General features: G+C 44.0%; 1 protein-coding gene across 3 annotated transcripts in view; it reads right to left on the bottom strand.

Annotated features, from left to right (window-relative positions):
* Positions 1-9,463, bottom strand: part of SPAG9 (sperm associated antigen 9) — a 1,654,314-nt gene extending 1,644,851 nt beyond the window's left edge. For all 3 annotated transcript variants that reach the window (XM_086930851.1, XM_086930853.1, XM_086930852.1), the window contains exons 1-2: positions 8,872-9,463; positions 74-194 (exon numbers count right to left, since the gene is read on the bottom strand). In XM_086930851.1, the coding sequence (XP_086786977.1) occupies positions 74-194; positions 8,872-9,171 (421 nt within the window). In that variant the 5' untranslated portion in view covers positions 9,172-9,463. The remainder of the gene's footprint in view (positions 1-73; positions 195-8,871) is intronic.
* Between the last annotated feature and the right edge of the window lie 5,132 nt (positions 9,464-14,595).

The raw sequence follows: 14,595 nt of genomic DNA, 5'->3' as shown, positions 1-14,595 counted from the left end.
ACCACAAGAAATTATGTAATTTGGATGTCCAAGGACATTGCTACAGTGAAGTAACAAATATTAAAAAACTTACTCTGATCGGCAAAATTTTTGGATTTCATTTCAAGCTGTCGTGTTTGCGATTCTAAAGTTTCCACTTTGCCTTGCAAATCTTTTTTTTCTTGTTCCTGGGAATCTTCAAATTCAATAAATTTCTGGAATAAAAATCATTTTTAATTAAAACTAGCTTAAATGGTGCTACTATTGAAACCATGTTTAAGAAAAATACAGTGCACACTAATAAGATTCAATGCTTGTGTATTATAAAACCTATATAGCTAACATAATGTAACATAAAAAATAACAAAGCTCAACCAACCAGAGAAAATCTTTACTTTTAATAATCAACCTACTTATTTACAACATAGTGATTTGCGTAGGAATATGTGTTACCGACATTAAAAACAAGCATTGGCAAAGCCAATAGTTCGCAGCAATGCCCAAACTATTGACCTTGTCAATGTGAATGTCTTTTAGCCATGTTGTCTAGGGGCACATCTGCTATTTAGCATGGTTGAAAGTTACTGAAAGCCCAGAATCACAGGATGTTGAGCCAACACAGTGTCTCTTCGCACCCCATATGTTAAGTTTATTGTTCTGCCCCTCCTGGGCTAGCCTCATCATAGCACTTTTTTCACTGACTTCTTCATGCTGAACAGCAGAAGTTCTGCTTGACAACATGGCTAAAAGACATTCAAATTGAGAAGGCCAATAGCTCTGGCATTGCCGTGATCTATTGGCTTTGCCAATGCTTGTTTGGTGTTGACAGGGTCTTGTTGAAAAAAGGCAGAAGTGATAGTGAGAAACAGTTGAGGAGCTCTGAAGTGTATTGAGGATGTGGCGTAACGTGCAGAGCTGCCGACAAGGGACCCCGGTTCGAAACTCAAGGTTGGCTGAACAATTTGTGATTCTGGGCAAATCAATTAAGGCAATGAATCTGTCATTGTGCAATGTAACTTGTGAGCACTAAAAGCGCTCCAATACCATTAGTTGGTACAAGCACTAAGGCACTATGGAGGACGGAACAAACGCTTCAATACCATCAAATAGTGCAACAAAAAAAAGTGATTAGGGGGGTAGTGGGGGACAGGTCAAGCAGGGAAGCAGGAGGGGATGGGGAGATAAAAGCAAGATTAGCGACAAAAATGAATGTGCCATGTACTGGAACTGGTGAGCACATAAAACGCTCCAATACCATAGGCTTGAGTTCGCGCAATCATAAGACAGATGAAGGAGCAAGGCCTCAATACCATCAGATTGTGCAAAAAAAAAAAAAAGCTGTCCGTCTTTTAACAACTTTTAAAGAAATGCATTAGTTTATGTATACGCGCATGCATTTTAGTAGTATGTGTACTGTTGTGTAGCATTTTAGAATCCAAGCGTATTTTAACGATTCATGCCCTTATATAGGTATAATTCACATTGCCCTTATATAAACATAGAAATCATACCCATATTTAGACATAACCCATCCAGTCCAAATACAGGCATGGCTACTTCCACTAGTTCCAAAAAGCCACAACGACTTCTTGGAAAACTCGGCTTCAGCAGTTAGGGACATCCCCTTACTTGAATATTGATTTGTCCTAGAAATCATGGAGTTTTCAAAGAACTACCATTCCCTTGGGGTTCTTTGATGACGTTGTTATGTCCGACTTTACGTCAATCTAGGCACCTTCAAGGTATAAATATGCCTACACTTGCCCTAACAAACACACGGTGGTTCGGAGCAGCTCGACTACGCACTGACAGAGAAGCTGTCCTTTCTCTCGCTGAGAATCCAGCTCCAGTGTTTCCAAGCTACCCTCGCGGGGTGTTGGGAAATCAAGTCCGAGACAGAGATACCAGACCTCCTTCATTCTAAAACCAAGGTACGGAGCTGATTAGACCCAAAGAGAAATCTTGGTTAGATTCATGGCAAAGACAAACTAAACCTATGCTACACCTCACTTACTTCTTCCCTCGTACTAGACTTAGGCTATGTACATTGGGGTAGGCGTATTTTAGAAGCACCAGTTGAGTAATTTTTAGCCTTTGTTATTTATGTATGTATTTATCTATGGTCTAGGAACCATACAATGCTTTTACAGTATTATTGATAATATTCTTTGTACTGTACCCATTATACTTTGCAACCAGTATTACGAGTGTAGCAGTTCACTTTACTTGCTTGAGAAAGAAGACTGTTCAATAAAACCTTTAATTGAAAACGCCAGTCTCTCTATTTCTCTGCACTTCTGATGAAACGAAGCATGCACGATTGACTGAGTAAAATATCTATCCATTGTTTCCACGACTCTGAAGATCAGTTTTATTCTTGGGGGGAAATAAAGTTGTCAAGTTTATGCGGTTGTCAGAAACTAATCCCTTCTTGTTTATTCGATAAAGTTTCTAGTGACCTCTGAGCTAGCTGGCACTCACAATTAAGTCGAATATATTCGATAGAGACCTAGTCGACCTAAGTCCTACGTCAAATCTATAGGATATATTATTCCAATGCGCAGAGCCTATTGGGAATAAAGGAACTACACTACAGTACAAGGGAGACGGCCTGAAAACACAAGTACTCTTATCGAGTGCTTGAAAACAAAGAAAAAAATAGCTCCGCTAACCTGGAGCAGTGTAAGGACACATGTACTTGGTCCATGATTATGGGACAGCGAAACAGAAGAGGGCATGATGTCCGCATGAATAACGTATGGCATCAAAGAAAATTAGAGCAATGCTGAAGCTTACCAATGGTAGGAGTTGGGTCGCCTGTAAGCTCATAGATAGAACACAACACGTCTCTTTGAGACTGCGCATGCGCTATCAAGCTGAGGCCTAAAAATAATTTCTGTTTAAATTCACAAATCTCTTTGTACACAGTGCTAGTTCTAGAAACATTTTTTTTTTATTTATATTTGTTTTTATTACAACTCTGCATGAACATCATCATCGAAAGTTATTTACACATTCGCCAAGAGGGCCAATTCGCTGATAAATTGTGCATTACATTCTTCAATCAGAGATGATATTTTGAACAAAAAAGAACCAAAAACAGGTACATTCCGACGGCAGCTAGTGACGGAACCCATCCCATGTACAGCTTATTAGAGATCATTGGGAGCAAGGCGGTACGTACACAGTGTTCTATGACTATCCATCAAATGGTAAGGGGACGATGCTTGCTGCTATCTAGCATGGTTCAGCATTGCGCAGGGGAGCCAAGTGTGTCAGCAGGCGCCGAGTGTGATGAATCTTGTGTGTGGATAGATTGCTGAGTTGCGCCCTCTTCCCTGGTGTTGTGGTCACCTGGTGCCTGCATTTCTTCTAGCACGTGCCCCAGTCTTCCAGATCGCGCTCTGCACTCTCATCCGTTCGCACTGCGCATAAACGCCACTCTTTCGCCACTCCCCCCTCTTGCAAGTCTGCCATCCACCTCTCAGAAACAGAGATTACAGAAGTAACTCCAGGTCAACTGAGAGGAAACCTAGCTACATGTAGTTGCTAAACCACTACAGAATTTCTTGGAAGAGAAGAAGTCACACACTTAAAAACCCATTATGCATCTAGAGCAATCAGAAGAAGCAGAAAGATATGTCTCAAACAAGCATTGCCATATCCAATAGGCCTCGCCTTTGGATCTTATAAGTGTTTAGCCATGCAACAGTTGATGTTGTTGCACCAAGGATATTGTGCTGGACAACTAAATACTTATAAGGTCCTAAAGGCGCTGCCACAAATCGACTATGTTCAACAAACGGAAGCAATACAGAAGAAAATATTTCCAAGACCAAACACATCAACGCACTGGGCGACAGTTAACAGAAGTTAGGCGCTGCTCTGTAGGCGGTAAGAAATAAGAAGCATTTGCAATGCAATAGGTCTCGCATTTACGCAAATTTGAGCTATGACATTGCAAATAACAATGCCTTTTATTTTGTTTTTCGTTTCGAAACATAAATAAAAGGGCATTGTCATTTACAATGCCAATAGCTTAAACTTGTGTAATTGCGAGACCTATTGCATTGCAAATGCTTGTTTTTTTTTGTCCGCGGGACCTGATAACGCATCGGTCAGGTTGGCTTAGACTACATAAAACGTTTTGCAATTTCAGTGATTCTTTGCAGTTACACAACTTTTGTTAAGTTGGTGGAGGTCTCTAGGTCAAAGGTCAGCAATTCTGCTAAATAAATGTAAGAAAACGGTCTAATATTTTTTTGCTAAAATATTTCAGACTAAGGATGTGAGAAGCTAGCTCAACATGCTCTCACGACGTATTGTTAACATAATGCATATAATAAAGCTGTTTTTCAGCCATGGCCAAATAATATAAAATCAGTGTCAAATAAAATTAGGGAATTCGTGAAATAAGCCCCCTTTCCCAGTTCAAATGTTGATTCAATGAACACGAATTACAATGCAAACACTGCTAGCACGTAGCAATAAACACGCTGGTAATACTATTAGACTTCAGCAGTAAACAATGATAATACTGGTTTCACTTAGCAGCAACTAATGACTGTGACACTGCAAATACCTCCGGAAGTGAGTAGTAAACAGCAAGCTAACAAGTCCACCAATGAAATTGTTAGAACCGGCTGTCTCTAGTTGGCAGAGGTATACACTTCTGACAAATAGGGACACACCTCTTCTAGTCAGGGCAAGGGGATCACACCCTTCGATAACCCCTGCTCACCCCCTTGGTAGCTTGGCAGAGCAGACAGGCTTATCTCAGAGGCTGTGTGTTAAGCAATTATGACCACATACAGTAATAAGGTGAATACACTACAAATGGACACGACACAGTAGTATTATAAAAATAAGTATTTTTATATAAGGTTTAGCACAAGACCAAATAACGACAAAACTGTACACAATCGTAATAAATACTCTGGGAAGGAAAAAGGGATAGTTCAAAGGTAGGTTCTTCTTTAGCACAAAAGTCTTTAGTATCAAGCAATCTTCTTCTTGGCAATACAGTTCTTAGCAACAGGGTAACCCACACGGGGGCTACACGACGTCGAGGCAAAGTTAATCCAAAGGTTCGGCGTCGACCGCGAGGAGCGCTACGTCGAGCCCGGAGTCACACGGACCCCCAACAACACAGTACCTTTGGAAAAATGAAGCACACGATGATCAGCGGCGTCGAGCAATCCGGCGTCGCGTCTTCGGTGTCGATCAGGCCTCAGCAGGCGTCGTCGATGGTGCGGTTGCACAGGGTGAGCAGCGCTCACGGCGTCGAGAGGGCACACAGTTGATGCGATCAGCAGCGGTGCGGACACGAGGTCCCCTGGAGCTAGCGCCGTACTCCCACTCACTGGCGTTGCTGCTGGCGTCGGTCGGGCCCGGCGGCCGGTCGTCGAGGAAGCGGGACACTGGGGCCGTTACCCACTATGTCGAGCTGGATTCGGCGACGTCCGTCGGCGTCGAGGTTGCTGACTCTTTCAGAGGTGCTGGATTCACAGGTTCCAGCAAATAGCACTTTAAGCAGATGAAGTCCTTTGGCCCTGTGACTTTAGCAGGAGACTGGCACTCTTCCAGTCCTTGGAGATTTTCTTAACAAGCGTGAGAGTACACACACAGTTCCTCTCTCCTGGTTCCTTGGCAAAAATAAAGAAGCACTGCAGGAGTCCCCCCAGCAAACAGCACACTGGCAGAAGGGGTAGGCAAGTCCTTAGATCAGCAGGCCTCTTGTCCTTGGTTTCAGGGTTCCTTGTCAGAAGTGATCTAAATTCTTGGTTCAGGGGTCCTTCTCTTATACCCCTTTCCGGCTTTGATCCCTTTGTCCATGCCGGGGAATTTCCCAACATCCTGGGTCTGTTGTGGGTGGAGCCAGGCAGAAGCACCTGGCCTATTCACTGAGCAGGGCTGGGTGCTCAGACGCCCAGCAGGAGGTGGAGCCAGCATTGACACTGGCAGGAGCAGAGCTATCGGCCTCCTGGCAGGAGGTGGGGCTAGGATCGTCCATGGCAGGCACAGAGCCATCAGCCGCTTGGCAGGAGGTGGAGCCAGCATTGTACCAGGCAGGGCAGGCTATCAACAACTACTCTCAACGCAAATGTCCCACGAATCCCACACTGACTCATCCAGACCAGTGGAGCCACCCAGCTCCTGTCACACACACGCAAGACCAGCAGAAACCAGATATGGTTAGACAAGAAAATAGACACTTTCTAAAAGTGCTATTTTCGAACCCAGAGTCCAAAAACCATCCACACCAACGGATGCGTAATTAAACCCCGAGTTCAGGGATACCAAACTCGACATTGCACCATGCTCCCCGAGCCAGCTAGGATCATAGCATTAATAATCCCGGCGGCCCATTCTAATCAATGGAGAGCAGGCTACCTCGCAATAGTGAAGACCGAAGATGGCGGTAATTCACTATTAGGACATGCCAACTTGGTCAGGCGTGTCCTACCTTATACTTACAATGCACCCTGCCCGTGGGCCTACCATAGGGGTGACTAACAGGAAGTCAAGGGAAGGTTTGAGGGGCTGGCAAGTAGGTATACTTGCGCAGCCTGCGTGACAGCACTAGGCTGCACGTGGGTCTCGCAATGACCGACCCATAGACATTCTTTTACGAGGCCGCTCCTGTGGGTGGCACAACACGTGCTGCAAGCCCACGAGCGGCATTTGTATTTACAAGCCCCGGCACTCCTGGTGCACTAGACTAGGGACTGACAGTAAACCAAATAAGCCAAACATGGATACAATAGATACATCAATTTAACATAGGGAGCACTTGCGCTGTGGCACGGATCAGCCGTGGCACAGCGCCCAAAGCATATACCAGCAAAACATCGTAAAACAGTGGAGGCAAAACAGAAAAAATGGAGGAGAGACTCAAGCCAATGATGTCAGGTCTAACAGAAATGAACAAAAATTACAATACAAAAACTGCTAGCACCTAACAATAAACACACAGCTAATACTAGTATAGCCTTCAGCAGTAAACCATGATAATACTGGCTTCACTGAGCAGAAAATAAATACTGTGACTGCTGATTAGTTGGACCCTAGAAGACCACCAGCTCTGAGAGTGGCCCTTAGTCCAGCAGCAGTTTCTCCATGAAGGCAGGGGTCCTAGCCCTCGGCCCACTGCGTTGCTTAACGTGAAAAATAAAATGGCAATGAAATGATTTCATTCCATTTTATTTTTCACGTTTAGTAGCACAGCCGACTGCAGCTGGGATTAGTGGAGGCATGTCTCTGCTGCCGACTAGCAGCCGAGGGGGTATGGAGGAGCAAGATGGACCCTCCAATGTGCGTATGACACTTTGGTCGGCTCTCTTAGGCTGGCCAAAATGACATGAGTACTTTGCAGCTCTCCACTCAGCTATCTTAGACAAATGTGTATACCAAGCACAGGCCTAAAGGAGCGTCCACCAGGACGCTCCACCCAATCCTGGCACTGCTCTCATGTTGGTGAGAGTAGCGCCAGGCTTGGTTATTGGAAGTTCCTGGCGTCGAGACCCCAAGGAGCCGACAGAGGGACCGAAGAGGACGTGGAACGAGCAGCAGGCAAGGTATGTTACTTTATTTTTTTGCCACTTGCCTTGCCTGCATGCAAGCACCAACCCACCAAACACTTAATACATTCAAAATCGACCCCGAGCACACAGTTAGTAAATTCAACAGTCCATGATATATTGAGAAAGTCCAGTCATTTTCAATCCAATATCCATGTATTTATTCAGTCTTTCCAATTCTCAAAACGGAACCAGGTAAACTTTTCTAGACACAGCTAGATCATCAGTTAACAAAGCAAAACAGCCTACACGTGCCTCGTCGTGCAGTATGATGCACATTTGATTTCTTCAGGGCTGCAATCCCAAGAGGAACATGATTACTCAAACATTCTACATAGTAACACATGTATATCAAAGTAGAATGTGGATTACAGAAGTATAATCCACTACCAAAGGATAAGTGAGAAATCTAAATGAAGTGTGGATTGCAGGAGTTTAATCCACTTACAGTATAGGTGAGCACAACCACCACCAAAGTGAAGCCGAAGTCCAGTGAAGAAAGAATAAAGTTTTAACAAATCACCATAGACGTCATTACCAGAGAACAGAAAACGATCAGATAACAGAGCTCCAAGTCACCTGATAAGGATTCTTTATAAATTGTAAATGATAGAGTATTCCAATTGTATGACTCCTATACGATCAGAAACATATAGAAACAAATGCCCACTAGCGTTACCTGGTTACCAAACTAAATTTGTACCACCCAACACTTAGTTGCCCGGCCGCCCAACCGGTGCACATTCGTGGCAGCCACCCCTGCCTTAGTCAGAAGTCTGTTGGAGCGCTAGAACGACCCTGGAAGTGTGCCTCCCTCACGGTCAGTGATCTACGATGGTGTAGTTACGCTACTTATGACTACCTATCTGCTGAGTGAGCGAGCCTCTGATTTGCTTCTAAGACTGGGCGAACAACACTCTCCCCTATAACTCTAACGAAAATATATAGCTGCACAACAGCACACCGCACTTGACAATAGGCAACACATTGCTATAATGCTATTTCCCAAAATGCTCTAGTCCTCCCTCCTTTGCAGCTAGAGTTTATTAGGTATGCAGGTATTGTATGGGTGCTGCTAGCTGTACCAAAGTGCCCGGTAGGAGGTGTGGTCGGAGGCGGGGTGTGGCTACACGTGCTTCTTGTTATGACTGCTAGGGAAAGAGCTGACTATCAGGTGTTAAACGATCTGCTAGGAGGAAGTTGGAGAAGTGCAGTTTGAAGCGCGTGCCGGCGACATGAACCGGTACGCTATCAGCTGTTTCGCGCCATTCCCTAGATGATGTAAACAACCCGCCTCCTGTTCGCTCCCTACCTCCTCTGCAAGTTTCCGTAGGGACTTCTCCCTCTCGTACTGCGTCATGAGCTGCTCGTTGTCCTCTTTCAGCAGCTCCAGCTCCACTTCATGCTCCTGGTTGTCTGCGAATACCGAATCTAGGTTCTCCAATACGGCCACCACAAGCGGCATCAGCTCCTTCACCACGTCCTCATCGTACTCTCCAATGAGCCGCTCGAACTCACGATATATGGAGCTGGCCAGCCCCGACACCCGCTCGGACATGACAGCGCTGTTGTTGGGGTCATCCTGGTACATGGTCCCGTCCTCCACCTCCATGGCCCTTCAGTTCACAGCCGCCACTATGCACAAAACTTCCTTGTTGTCAGTAGGATTGCCCACTCGGTCTAAGAAGGAAAATGGGCCGTATGAAGTTGCACGCTACGCGGTGACGTTGCACTGCTTTTGCGCGCATGCTCTCCCACACCGAGTCCGGGATTCAGTACCCCGAAGCGTTCTCGGTCATACGGTGGACGGTGTGCAAGGAACGCGAGCACACTATGCGAGCCGCGTGGCTGGGCCACTTAAGAGCTTAGTTCCGGTCACGCAAGAGAGCACGATCTCGCCTCCCGTCTAATAAACTGCAGACTGCCCCCCTCTGCCCGCATGCTCAGCAGATTTCCCTTCTCGGATTTGCCTGGAAGCGTATCGCCTGACAATGCTATCATTTTTGCTGTTTTAAGAAGCCACATGTCTACACCTCGGGCGCAGGACATATGAGCAGTTCCGTGGGGCAGCAGGATGCCCTGCATGTATGATGGTCCACGGGAAAGACCCGTGAATAAAATACCTGGACTTAAAACAACAAATAAGCAATATATTTATTAATTGTATTTTTTGGTTTAAATCTGTTTATTGCTTTTTTCGTAAGTTTTTACTTCACCCATGCTGGGTTATAGTTACAAGTAGAAAAGGATGACAGGAGCACAACATACAACCATTGCTGCAGTGCATATATATATATATATAGGAGTAACTTGCAATAATATTAACCGTGCAGTCAATTACATGAACAATGATACTGACCAGAGGCAACAAGGTCATTTTAGGTAGAAGTTACATATACAAGCCATAAGGAGTGCTTTTACAACTGATTACTCCCAACATTAATTGGACTCTTCCCAGGGACAGTAAGCAAAAATAAACATTAGCAGAAATAGACAGTTGATAAGAACACCCAGTCAACAGTTGAATATACATGGAGGTCTCAATTCCCTTGTTTTAACTTTAGGACAAAATACCTTGAAAAAGTCTGCCTTAAAACTAGACCAGTTATGTTGGGTACATTGCATCGTGACACGACTGGACACGAGCTTGACATTTTGTCATAGCTCGTGGCTGCCTCGTGTCACCTGGAGTGTGTGTTTGCTTTTAAAAATGATTGGAAGGTGCAACAATGGTTGTTGTTGGGGGGTTAGGCATTCTTGACTTGTACTGACTTGAGAGAAGACGTGTATGCTATTAAAACCACGTCGTTATCACTCTCCGCCTGCGCTTCTTCATTTCAATTGGATTTAGTGACTTCCTACACTGGCGACGAGGATGGGATGCTGAACACTTTAGGACCTTTTTGTGGTGTACCACATTTATTCGTAAAAACTGATCAGAAGCCTCTTGTTTTCTTAATGGCTCCAGGTGGAAGACGTACCATGTCTGCACAACTTGCAAGACTTGCTTCTAGGTTACAGTCTTTCCAGTTTCAGATTGAATATGTCCAAGGAAGGGCTAATGTACATGCTGATTGTATGTCCAGAGTAACTTCTTCTGTCGAGTACCCAGTTAAGATCCAGAATGATGATTGTGAAGTTGCTTTCACCACTCGTGATGTTAATCTAGTGTATGGTGAACAAACCAATTTACGGGAAGATGTTTGGCTTCTGGAGATGAAGAAAGATTTAGAATTAGGCAATGTCAAGAGGTAATTAATACAAGGTTGGCCTGAACAGAGGCAGAGGAAGTTATCTGGTTACATGATGAGCTATTTCAAAGTTCATGAAGAGCTTGCTGTTGAAAATGGCTTAGTTTTGAGAGGTGATAAAATTATTCCTCCTCATACACTTAGAAACACGATCCTTGAAATTGCTCCTGAAGGGCACTTAGGGATTTCTTTCACTAGAAGACGTGTCAGAGAGTCTTTTTGGGGGCCAAGTATTGATTGTTGTGTTGATCATTTTGTACGTACATGTTTTCATTGTTCAAACAGTGATAAATCAGCTGTTGCTCAGCGTCCTGAACCTCATCCTATAGATTTTCCTTCTGGTCTGTGGCGTAAACTTGGTTTGGATATTATTGGCCCATTCAGCACTTTACCAAAACACGAAGCTTTTGGCATTGTCCTTATTGATTATTATTCTAAGTGGCCTGAGGTCAAAATGGTTAAGGAAGTCACATCACATATTGTTATTGAGTTCTTAGATGAGATTTTTTGTAGGGAAGGGATCCCTCAAGAAATTGTCACTGATAATGGACCACAATTTGTTCGTAAATAAATGGAGGATTTCATGGTGAAATTTGGAGTTACTCATAGGAAAATTGCAGTTTTCCATCCCGAGGCCAATGGTCAGGTTGAGCGTTTCAACTGCGTTGTGAAAGAGGCTATTCAATTGTCAAAGAAGGTTTAAATTGGCGCAAATCTTTACAATCCATGTTATTAGCATATAGAACTTCGCCCAATTCTGTTACCTTGGTCAGTCCATTTGAACTTTTCAGAGGGCGAAAACCCAGTACCAAATTGACTCCTTGGTGGTTGAAGAAAAATTTGATCTGTTTAAGGTGGATTATGAGGCAGTTCAACGGAGAGTTGAAATGTATAAAAACAAGATGAAACACTGCATGAAAAAAATGGGTTCTGTAAATAAACATGAGGTAACTGTAGGTGATCTCATTCGCATACAAAAAAGGAAGGTGTCACTAAGGGTTTTCCTGTTTGGTCTAGTCCAAGAAAAGTTATTAACATTTTCAAGAATGCTGTACGAATTGAAGGTGGTTCTGTTTGGAATTTAAACAGAATCTCCCTTTTTAAAGGTGTTACTAATTCTCAAGAAGACCATAGCAGTAATGTATTTTTAGATGTTGGACAACATAATGACCAAGGAAATCATTCTCTTTCTTGCAAGAGTCCTGAAAGTCTTAGGACGGTGCGTAGTCATCGCCTTCCTGCAAAGTACAAAGATTTTATCATGAATTAATCCTGTACTTATTACTATGATTTTTTGTTGTTGATTTTTTTAAATTTTATTTTTTAAGGGAGGAAGGTGTGTTGGGTACATTGCATCGTGACACGACTGTACACGAGAGTGACATTTCGTTATAGCTCGTGGCTGCCTCATGTCACCTGGAGTGTGTGTTTGCTTTTGAAAATGCTTGGAATGTGGAACAATGGTTGTTGTTGGGGGGTTAGGCATTCTTGACTTGTACTAACTTGAGAGAAGATGTGTATGCTATTAAAACCTCATCGTTATCACTCTCCGCCTGCGCTTCTTCATTTCAGTTGGATTTAGTGACTTCCTACAAGTTATATAAGATCAGGTCATCTTGTTTTACTAAAGGAACTGCCCTGTTGTGTGACGTTTAGAGCTCCGAGTAAATTATCCCAATTCATGCCCTTATATAGCTACAATTCACATTACCCTTATATAGGCATATAAATCAAGCCCTAATTTAGACATAACTCATGCAGACCAAATACAGGCATGGCTACTTCCAGCCGTACCAAACGTCACAACGATTTCTTGGAAAATCGGCTTAAGCAGTTATGGAACTTCCCCTTGCTTGAATATTGATTTGTCCAAGAACTCATGTACTTTGCAAAGAACGACTATTCCCTAAGGGTTCTTTCCTGACGTTATTATGCCCGACTTTAAGTCAAACTATAGCATTCCTAGACACCTTCAAGGTATAAATATACCTTCACTTGCTCTAGCAAGACATAGTGGTTCGGAGCAGTTCGACTATCTACTTGCCCGACGCAGCTCGCTACAGCAAGTGCCGAAGGAAGCCAACCCTCCAGATGACACACTGATCAAGAGGCTGACTTTCTGTCGCCGAGAATCCAGCTCCAGTGTTTCCAAGCTCCCCTTGCGGGGTGTTGGGAAATAGAGTCCAGAGACAGAGATACAAGGCCTCCTTCATTCTAACTAAAGGTATGGAACTGATTAGAACCTAGCGAAATCTTTGATAGATTCTTGGCAAAGAAAACGAAACCTATGCTACACAATACTTCTTACCGCGTACTAGACTTAGGTTAGGTACATTGGGGTAGGCGTATTTTAGTAGCACCACTTGAGTATTTTTAGTCATTGTTATTTATGTATGTGTTTTTATATGGCTTAGAAACCATACAATGCTCTTACAGTATTATTTTATAATATTGTTCTCGCTGTACTCATTATACTTTGCAGTCTGCATTACGATTGTAGGAGTTCACTTTTCCTGCATGAGAAAGAAGACTGTTCAATAAACTTTTTATTGGAAACGCCTGTCTCTCTATTTCTCTGCAACTCTGTAGAAAAGAAGCATGCACGATTGACTGAGTGAAATACTTATCTATTGTTTCCACAACTCTAGGAAATAAAGTTGTCATGTTTATGCGGTTGTCAGAAACTAATCACTTCTTGTGAATTCAAGAACGTTTCTAGTTGTCAGGATCTAGCGGATGTGCCTGCCTAAGTTGAAGAAGGAAGACTACATCTCCCATAATGTCTAGCGGTAGGGGGACGGACCGCGAAAGGCATATAGCAGTATGGGAGGCAGAGGATACCGCACGTGATTCGTCCTTGGGAGTCAGCTGGATAGCAGACGCCCTGTCCCCGCGGATCTGCTGCGGAGTTCTTGATACTACCTTTGCGTAGCCTTTCATGCTTCGTGGCTGCGAAGCAAGTTTGAGTGCTGGTTCGGAGGAGCTAGTACGCCTGAGGCAGTTACCGGCTGGTACTGCCATTAACATCAGTTGTGAGGCGCGAGAGATGCAGGATTTGCCCCCTCCGCGTCCTCACAGGGTTCGTCATCTTCATCAGGGTGAGACGCTCGGAGACGCTGGATTGCCCCCTCCGCGTCCCCCTGGAAAAGCGTTTGTTTCTTTACACTCGGGTGAGTGTACATCCCTAAGAGACCTGGTGCTTGGGGCTTTACTTGAGACCTCGGTCCGGAAGACGCAGGATTGCACCCTTCCTGGCCGCATCAAATATACTGTTTGTAGTGGGTTGTGACTACCCCCTTAAGAGTCAGGAGACGTTGGATTGCCCCCTCCTGGAACTCTTACAAATGAGTAAAGCGTAGATACTCAGTTAACTTTCAGAGAAGGAACAGAGAGGTTTCCTTCACCCCCGGGACCAGCCGGTAGGCTATCTTTGTTTTCTGACGTTTGATATTTCGTTTGCCACTCCTTAGAATTGACTCTTTGCTTTGGTGAAACTTTAGGGGAGAGGAGATTTATTGTTTTATTTGGAGAACTGAGAAGTGAATGTTCCCGAACTTCTCTTTGGGACTTGTGAGTGCACTTCTGGTATGTATGATAGCTGTGTGGTAAAGGAGTACGGGTCTATGGTGACATTGCGATATGAGTAATGCAGTTCACGTTCTCCCCTCTCTTAGACTAGTTGTGCAGCAAAGGAGAGAAGGATCTCTGAAGAGGGAAGGGGTCATCTCCTGAGCATTATCAGGTATTGTTTTGAGTACACCTAATAATATAGGAGCATAGAGAGG

Source organism: Lissotriton vulgaris, chromosome 7 (assembly GCF_964263255.1).
Source record: "Lissotriton vulgaris chromosome 7, aLisVul1.2, whole genome shotgun sequence".
Classification (NCBI taxonomy): Eukaryota; Metazoa; Chordata; class Amphibia; order Caudata; family Salamandridae; genus Lissotriton; species Lissotriton vulgaris.
This window is presented reverse-complemented; position numbering and strand designations above follow the sequence as displayed.